Source organism: Phodopus roborovskii, unplaced genomic scaffold, assembly GCF_943737965.1.
Source record: "Phodopus roborovskii unplaced genomic scaffold, PHOROB, whole genome shotgun sequence".
Taxonomy (NCBI): domain Eukaryota; kingdom Metazoa; phylum Chordata; class Mammalia; order Rodentia; family Cricetidae; genus Phodopus; species Phodopus roborovskii.
The window spans coordinates 987,017-996,469 of NW_026126645.1; the positions used below are offsets into that span (position 1 = coordinate 987,017).

The following is a 9,453-nucleotide window of genomic DNA, read 5'->3' on the forward strand; positions in this document are numbered from 1 at the left end:
CCAACAGCAACAATTTGAAGGGCTTTACTTTTTTTTGCTATTATTTTTAGTATTTTATGTGTGGGTGTTTTGCCTTCACTTGTGTCTGTATACCCACCTGTGTGGCTGGTGCTCACAGAAGCATGCTGGTGCTCACAGAAGCATGACGGTCCAGTATCTCCCAGCACTGAAGTTACAGATGGTTGTGAGCTGCCATGTGGGTGATGAGACTCAAGCCCAGGTCCTCCACAAGAGTAACCAATGCTCTTAGCCACTGAGTATTCTCTCCACCCCTGAAAGGCTTTTCAAAACACCTAATAAAACTAACCTACCAGAACTATTCAGTTAAGAATCATAATGGAAGTTGGAAGAAAGTACTTTTTTAAGGGAATATACCACAGATAAAAATTAAACACAAACTCCAGTATGACAAATTATTTAACTGTAGCTTACACAAATAACAAACCTCAATGTTTAGCTGAACACTGATTTATTCATTATATTCACCCCTTCCCAATGGACCTCTAAAACATACAGACCCTGTAGCTAGATCTTTTATGTCAGGTGCAGCCTGTTGAAGTCAATGCCTACCAAGATTACAGACAGAAATGCTTCCAGGCTGTGAGATTGCAACACTGGAATCCGGAGTTCCAGTTGCAGAACACATGTACAATCAAGGCAGCCAGCCTCCAGTGAGTTTAATAAGCATAGCCCTAAGGAATCTAAAACCAAGCTTAGAAAACATCATTAAGGAGGCAGGAACAACAACCAAGTGAAACCTCAGGAGACATGGTATGTAGACAAGGGTCTGGAAAAGGAAACTGGAAAGGAGAGGAGGGTACAAGGATCGATGGTTTCGAACAATGCCTCCAGAGTTGAAAAGCAGGTATAAAAGTCTCATGTAACTAGGGCAGTACTAAACACTTATGCTGTTGGGTACAGGGCTGCTCTGTAACCTTTAGGCATCATTTCAAGTGGAGGCCAGCACAGAAGTGCTGTGAGTTCACAATAAAGAGGGGTTACCTTCAACCACCAGCAACATACAGAAAACCGCTTCCTGAAGCTGGAAATGCATAGCTGAACTCAAATTCTTATTCTAATTTACTCTTTTAAGTGACAATTATAAATATAGACTTGAAATATACTTTTTTAATAAAAATGTTTCTGTCCAGTCTTATAATTAATGTATTTTTATCTCCATATCCTCCTCTTTTAAAATCGTAGAAGGAAGGAGTGGGGAGTGTGGCAGGGAGAGAGGGAAAGAACCACACAGAACCAAGTCAGACACCACACAACAGACACCCACCTCACCAGGAAAATCACCTGCAACGAAATGCTGAGTAGCCTAGCACACTGACAGCTGTGAGGGAAGTTGTGGGGAGCCACGCACAGCCAGGAAGTCCAGAGACTTCCGTGTGTAATAATTAAAGAGAGTTTTCACTATTAATAACTTGCTTGCATAATTTTCAAGTCTACCTCATTTGGGTTACAAAGCATTCCCTCTTTTAGTGGCAACTGTCCACCTCACAAAACAGCACAGGAGAAAATAATTACTAACATGTCAGGTGAACAACTAAAACAGGAAGTTAAAATCTGGTCCAACAGAAATATTTTTAAATGAACAGAACCCCAGGTTGTACAGCCACTGTACAAGTTTAAGAGAGTATTACTATTGCCTACTAGACTATAAATCCCTGAAGCTGGGGACCTTATGTCTTATCCTGTAGCTTCTACAGTTCCATGAACAATATAAGTTTTGAATGAATGGAATCCATTAGCTTACATTTATGAATTTATCTATTCACTCAGTATCTGAATAGTGATTGCCTACCATGTTAAATTCTGTGGTGGCTTTTTTTTTTAATTACACTTAATGCAAGCTATAATAATAATGACACCATTCCTGTTTCCTCCTCTTAAACCTGATTATTAACTTGACTGAAACAACACTTTCAGAGAATTTTTGGCTCTTTAGATAATGGATACACACATTATCATACAGTACTAATATAATAACTAAGATTAATACTCTAGCATCTTGGCCCCTAAAACAGAATTCCAACAGAGCTACAATACTGACAATGAGGACTCTCATCTGACAATCACCTCAGTAACAGCTGCCCATGATTAAAAACACCAGAATTTTTGCATTTCTTTTTGTTTTTAAGGACAAGGTTCTCTGTGTAGCCCTTGCTGTCCTGGAACTTGATCTGTAGAGCAGGCTGGCCCGAGCTCAGCAATACACCTACCTCTGCCTCCCATGCTGGAATTAAAGGTGTACACCAAGGACATCAACACCAGGATTTTGTTTTGTTTTGTTTTTGTTTTTTTGAGACAAGGTTTCTTTGTATTGTTTTGGAGCCTGTCCTGGAACTAGCTCTGTAGACCAGGCTGGCTTCGAATTCACAGAGATCCGCCTGCCTCTGCCTCCCAAGTGCTGAGACTAAAGGTGTGTGCCACCAATGCCAGGCAACACCAGGATTTTTAAAACAGCAAGCAGTTCTCAATCTGTGGGTCACCACCCCTTTGGGGGTTGAACAACCCTTTCACAGGGGTCACTAAGACCACTGTAAAACAGATATTTACATTACAATTCATAATAGTAGCAAAATTACAGTTATGAAGTAGCAATGAAAATGATTTCATGGGTGGAGGTCATCACAATGTGAGAAGCTGTATCAAAGGGTCACAGCATTGAGAAGGTTGAGAACCACTGTTTTAGAGCAAGATCAAGCAGCAAGTGGCCCTTTGTTTTGACTACTCAACTTTTGCTTTTGGTTAGATCAAATCTAATGGTCTCCTTCAGCCACACTGCTAGGTGGTGACACGGGCCTTTAATCCCAGCACTCAGTCAGTACGCAGAGACAGAGAGATCTCTGTGAGTTCAAAGCCAGACTAGTCTACAGAGTTCCAGACAACCATCTCAGAAGGGGTTAAAAAAATTAAAGCCATACAAGTTAACTGTAATGGCAATAATGCAGTAGTAAATAACACATTCTAATTCATAAGGAGTTCCATAAACTGAATGTACATTCGTATATGTCTGTCTGTCCATCAGTCTGTCTGCTTTCCAGGCTCATTTAACAGATGGGAAAACTGACCTTCAAAGCAAGTGGATATTCTGCTGGTCCAAAGCATCAGAGCGAGAGCATCCGTGCTGGGACTTTGAATTTGACCCTAGGTCTCTGGTGCGCTACAGTCCAGTCTTTCTACCTCAGCTGCTCCCTCACATGTGCAAGGCTCAAGAGAGCCAAGCAGACAGGGAATATGAACACAGTACTCCACAAGGTTAGGCTATGAAAGGGTAGACAATGGTTATCAAAACTGTCAACATAGCCCTCGGGGGATGGCTCCTTTTTAATGAGACTAAATTAGCCAGATGTTCAGAAACAAAACAGGCAATAGATGGCGTGAAACAGAATTGAATACAGACTTCAATTTGACGATCAACAGAAATTTGATATTCTTGAATCCTCAAATGTCCTAATTTCTAACTAGCCCACTCATTCTGTTTTCTTAAGAAAAAACTGGAAGTTTTCCAAAGCAGTCCTTAAAAACAAAATGAGGGGATAAAACACACTATATGATTTTCCCATTGCAGTACCCCATAACATTTAGAAACTGATAAGGGAACTAAAATATTCTTTGCCTCAAACAAGAAAGACAGGTAGGTAGAAATATATTTAGGTCCCTTTATTGACATTTAAAAAAGAATGCCCAACAGACAGCAAGACAGATTTGGAAGCAGAAGTACCTTTTGTTTTTTTTTCAAGTTTTCTTATGAAACCAAATGACAGACAAGGTCTATCTACTATTAACCTTCAGGGTAAGGAAATTCAAAGTCTAAAACCCATTAGCAAAACAACAGATCTTCATTAAAAGAGAAACTCCTGGTCAACACAAACTGATTGGCTGCAAAGGTACAAGTCATAAAGCAGGTGTTAATTTAAATAGGAAAAGAAGTTAAAATACATCAGAAAACATGCAAACACACCAAATTCCCAATCTTGTTAGGAGGGATATCGTCTCAGTCATCCTTACCTGCCTACTTTTAACACTTTTAACACTTTTTCTGTTCTGCTATTAATGAGAAGTTTTGCTAATCTTTTTCAATGGCTAAGAAAAAAAAAAAGCCTGCCTTCATTCAAGAATTTATAGTAAGCAGACTTGCCTGCACCCATTCATTCTGCTGGAAAAATTTGGTTTTGCTTTTTCAGTTTTACTTATCATCATATCTGATTCAGCAACAATGTTCATCAGTTTTACTAACAGCTGTGTCCTGACTGATTCCAACACTGTTTAGCAAATAGTATTTATGCTTGTTAAGTGAATGGATTCTTGACTTCTTAATCCTTCTAAACTAAGAATCCCCCTTCACGTTTTGGTCAGTCACCTGCCTGTGGAGGGCAGCCACTTCATACGTGTAAACAGCTGCATGTGCAAGGTGTATAGTTAGGATCCAACTTGGTTGTCAACATCTACCTCCTCAATTTCTCCAAGACTCACAGCAAGAACTAAACTGTATAGAGCAGTGAGACTCAATTAAGCCTATAGCCACATGCTGAACATTCTCCTTGTAAACCAATTACTTCTCCACTAAAATCGGTTCTTTCGGAGGCATTTCCAGAAAATAACCGCCATACACAAATTGGGCTTGGGGACGCTATGACAGTCAACCGAGTTGCCCCATGAACCTGTTGTCCTTCTCTCCAGGAGGAGTGGATTCAATTTCTATTTAAAGAGACACACGGCTTTCCTCCATGAAGAAGGGATTTAAAAAAAAAAAAAAAAAAAAATCCCAAACCTGAGTTAGGAGAGAATCTCTGCTAAAGGTTCAGAGCAATGGGTCTGCTTGCAATTGTCAAAATGTTTGTTGAGGAGCTGATAGCAGTATGGGTCTGGAGCGGGGCCACGGCATAATTAGGGGGTATCAGCCTTGGCACTCCAGGCCAAGTGGGGATTCCGTGAGGGCAGAGAAGGGAGGAAGAGTAGCCGGAGAGGCCCCGCTCCAAGCCCAGGGGTCCAGGGCCCCGGGCAGCTCCCAACTTTGGCGGCCTCACTCTCCCCCTCGCATGGGTCCACGAGCCTCGGACTCGGGCAGCCAACTCGCCAGGTCCCGAGCCCAGAGTGATCCGGGCTCCGTCGGGGCCCCCGGCGAGCAGCCTGCTGGGGACCCCCGGGCTTCTGGGCTCCCGGCCGTGGGGGTGCCGCCCCTCCCCCCGGCACACCACGGCCAACGGCGGCCCCGCGGCTCCCGCCCGCGCCCGCCGCGCCCTCCGCCCGGCCCTCGCCACACCCCGCGGCCCGGGGCGGACCCTCGGCGGGCTGGCCGGGTGCTCCGCGGGCGGCGCGCCTCAGGAGAGCCCCCGGCGCGGGCATGCGGCCTAGTCGGGGGTTACATAACGGGGCCGGGCCCCTCCAGAGCGGCGCCCCGGACCCGCTGGCCCACGCCGGACACCGCCGCTCACCTGCCGTAGATACCCTCGGTGATTCGGTTCCGCTTCAGAGGACGGCGGAGCTTACTGCAGTCGGCGTTCCGCCGCTTCATCCTCCCGCTGGGGGGCCGGTGCCCACGCCGCGCCGCCGCTGCCTCTCACCTCTGCCGCCGCCGCCCGCCCGCCCCGCGTCGGGCCTGGATTCTACCCCTGCGGCCGGTCACACAGACATGGAGCCAGCACCGGGGGGGAGGGGGGCCGGGAGGGGGGCGCCGAGCCTCCTCCGCCTTCGGAAACAAAGAAATGACAATTCCGGGGCCCGCCCGCCCCGCACCAGCCAGCTGTCCGCCCCGCCTCCTCTACCCCGACGGACAGCCCGCGGGACCAATCGAAAGCGCCGCCGCGCCGCGCACACCCAATCCCAGGGCCCTCTGAGGCTACACGGACTCATGAGCCCGCCTCTTTGAAGGACAGAAGGACACACCAATCAGGATAGGGCCTAGACGCGTGGCTGGGCCTATCAGAAAAGAGTTAAATAGAGGCTTATAAATAGGCCCTATAAATATAACATCCTATATTATGCCTGGTTGCGAAGGTGCGCTTCGCGGTTCTTGGGTTGCGTCTCGCTTTGGGGAGGCCCACGCCGGAGTACACCGTGTGGTGCGGTGCCGCAGGCTCCCGCCTGGCGTGTAAGAACCGAACGGCGTGGTGTACTGCGTGTGGGGACCTTGCGCTGACATGTGCTTCAGTCAGCCGCGTCCTTATGTAAGAGGGCGTCCCGGGAGCGAAGCCACGGCCCCTTCTGCGGGCGCCCGAGCGTGCGGCCCTCCCGGCCGCGTCAGCCGGGGTACGAATGACAAAGCAAACCCCACACACATATACACACACCCTGCCAGCTTCCCGCGACGTGGTGACAGCGCGCCGACCAATCGAAGGGGCGGGGCGGGGCCTTGCCGTTCCGCCCCCGCGGGTGCGTCACGAGGGGCGGGGCCTCCGTTGCGCGCGACGTTGCGCGGGGCTGCCGGGGGCGTGTGCGGCAGCGTGGCCGGGCTCCACGTCTGCGGGTCCGCGCGTGCTGAGTGCTGAGGGTTCCGCGGGGTCACCTCGGCTTCGGGGGCTGTGAAACTTGGTCTGCTACACTTCGCGTCCACCCTGTTTATTCCTTTAGTCCACTAGCTCTTTGACTTAAAGGACCAAACAGCAAAGGACCGGTGAGACGCGCAGCGGGTAAAGGCATTTGCTGCCAAGCTTGATGATCGAGTTCGATGCCCGGAACCCACGAGGTGCACTAAGTACTCACAAGTTGCGGTCTGACCTCCACACGCTCGTCCACAAACACACCTACTAAATAAATACATTTCTTTACAAACAAGAATGCGTGGTGGCGCACGCATTTAACCTCGGGAGGCAAAGGCAGGTGGATCTCGAAGTTCTAGCACAGCCTGGTCTACAAAGAGAGTTTCAGGACAGCCAGAGATGTTACACAGTCAAATCCTGCCTAGAAACAAACAACAACAAAAATGAAATAAATAAAAAGTTTTAAAAACAGCTTTAAAGAAAACTAGGGAAGCGCAGAAGAGAAATCTTATGGAGCAAAGTACTGGTGGGTCTCATGACCCTAAGGTCTAGTACTAGGCATTTTATTGTATGTCTCCCCGCACTCTACCTCAGTTTTCTTTTTCTCTCTCTCTTTTTTTTGGGGGGGAGGGGGGTCGAGAAAGGGTTTCTGTAAATGGAGTTCCCCAGACAGACTATTTGTGCAAGAAAGATATCACCACAGATTTCTCCATGTAAACCTGACTTCCCAGCTTTTTTTGGTGAGGTTTGTGTTGTTTGGGTTTGGGTTAGGGTTTTTTTGTTTGTTTGTTTGGTTGATTGGTTCATTGGTTGGTTGGTTTTGGTTTTTGGCGGGGGGGTTTGCCTTGAGAGATTTTAGGAAGATTTTTTTGTCGTTATTTTGTTTCTTGTTTTTTTTTTTTTGTTTGTTTGTTTGGTTGGTTGGTTGGTTTGGTTTGGTTTGTTTGTTTCTTTGTTTTTGTCCCGATAGGATTTCTCTATGTAGCCCTGGCTGTCCTGGAACTCACTCTAGACTAGGCTGGCTTTGAGTTCAGAGAACTGCCTACTGGGATTAATGGCATGTGCCACCACCACCCTGCTGCCCCCCCCCAGTTTTTTTGTATGGCTAATATTATTATTATTAACTAGGATAGAGCTTGCTAGGCAATGGTGGCACATGTCTTCAATCCTAGCACTCAGGAAGCAGAGGCAGGTGGGTCTGTGTGAGTTTGAGGCCAGCCTGGTCTACAGAGCAAATTCCAGGATAGCCAGGGCCGTTGCTGCACAGAGAAACCCTGTCTTGAAAAACAACAACAACAACAACAACAAAAAGAATAGAGCTTATAATAGACATCTAATTACCTAATTTTATATCCTATTCTCCATTTTACTTTATGTGTAGTTGTAACCCTTTATGGCTATGTCTTGTAAAGTTGCAGAATATCCTAGCAAGTGGCTTTGCCATCTTAACCCCTCAAACAGTGAAACCCATATATATATATATATATATATATAATTTCAGTAATTAGATGCCATCTTATTTTACCCTGGGACTACAATGAACCTGTCCTGGCCTTGTGGTCAGTCTTCTTAGTCAATACCATCCCAAAGGTCTAAATTCCTTTGGGTGCCTTCAGAGATCTAGTATCTGAAAGGGAAAACCCAGTGTTATTGGCACCCAGAGTTTTACCATGGGAAATTATTCTTCTCTTCCTGGCCATCCAGACAAGCAAGCCTTCTCTATTTTGTCTTGTTTTTGTGTATCTGTGTTTGTTTGTTTGTTTTTCAAGATAGGGTTTCCACCTGCCTCTGCCTCCCAAGTGCTAGAATCAAAATCTAGCATGTGTGCCACCATGCCTGGCTTGTGTTCTGTGTTTTTAACCCAGCTAAACTTGATCTCTCCTTTCTTTATCCTCAAACCTAGAGCATCTCTGACAGTGTACTGACTTGTCTGTCTACTCATACAGGAAGTTCCTTGGGGATCAGATCCATACACTGTGGAGATGCAGTTTTGAAAAAATGGCAAGGATTCCCCCTGGTTAAGACCAAGGTTGAAATTCCAGCTTGGCCACTTACTAGCTTGGGCAAGTTACTGAATCCCTCAGAGCTTGTGATGGCACTCCAGTCTGTGTCAAGGAGGAAGGATAATGAGCCCTCAGAGCCTGGCATCATGTCAGTGAAGCAAGTAACTGCCTCCCTCCCTTCCTCCCTCCCTTCTCCTTCTCTCCCTTTCTTCTCTCTCTGTCTCTCTCTCCTGTTCTTAGCTTTCTTTATTGGTTTGTTTTGTTTTGGACCTTAGGGTTGGGACAGGTCTCATTATTGTAGCCCAGGCTGGCCTTGAACTTGCAACATACCCCTCACTGAAACCTCCAAAGTGCCAGTATTATAAGCATAAACCGCTACACCCAGCTCTGCCCTTTGTTTTCTTCTTCCTTTGATTTGGTGTTGTTGTTGTTGTTGTTGTTGTTGTTTTTGTTTTTTTGTTTTTTTTGTTTTTTTTTTTGAGACAAGGTTTCCCTGTCCTGGAACTGGAACTAGCTCTGTAGACCAGGCTGGCCTTGAACTCACAGAGACCTGCCTGCCTCTGTCTCCCAAGTACTGGGATTAAAGGCCAGGATAAGAGATTCTGAGCTCAAAGTTTTGCCCAGGGTTGCCCATCATTGAAAAAGGAAAGAAACAGAATGTCTGAAGTAGCCAAGATTTCAGATGCACACTGGTTCACAAAGGAGGTCCAGGAACTTGAAGTCTCGAATACAGTCGTGGGAGCAGATACCTGTGTAGGGTCAGGCTCTTGACTCTATGGTCACTCCAAACCCAAACACCCTTCTTCTCGATAACTAAATTGTTCTGGATTTGAAGGCCCAAAAACTGCACTCTCCTCTGCTCAACTTGTCTTTGCTAGGATTGCACTGTAGTACACTGCAGATCAGACAGGTGAGCAGTTCAGGGAAACGCGCCAGTTCTCTGCATGGCACTGGGAACG

At 46.6% G+C, this 9,453-nt stretch overlaps 1 protein-coding gene across 1 annotated transcript in view; it reads right to left on the minus strand.

Moving 5' to 3' along the window:
- The window catches only part of Maco1 (macoilin 1), a 65,620-nt gene extending 59,847 nt beyond the window's left edge, over nt 1–5,773 (minus strand). Inside the window, exon 1 of the mRNA XM_051173759.1 lies at nt 5,448–5,773. Within this exon, the coding sequence (XP_051029716.1) occupies nt 5,448–5,527 (80 nt within the window). The 5' untranslated portion in view covers nt 5,528–5,773. The remainder of the gene's footprint in view (nt 1–5,447) is intronic.
- Nucleotides 5,774–9,453: the final 3,680 nt, after the last annotated feature.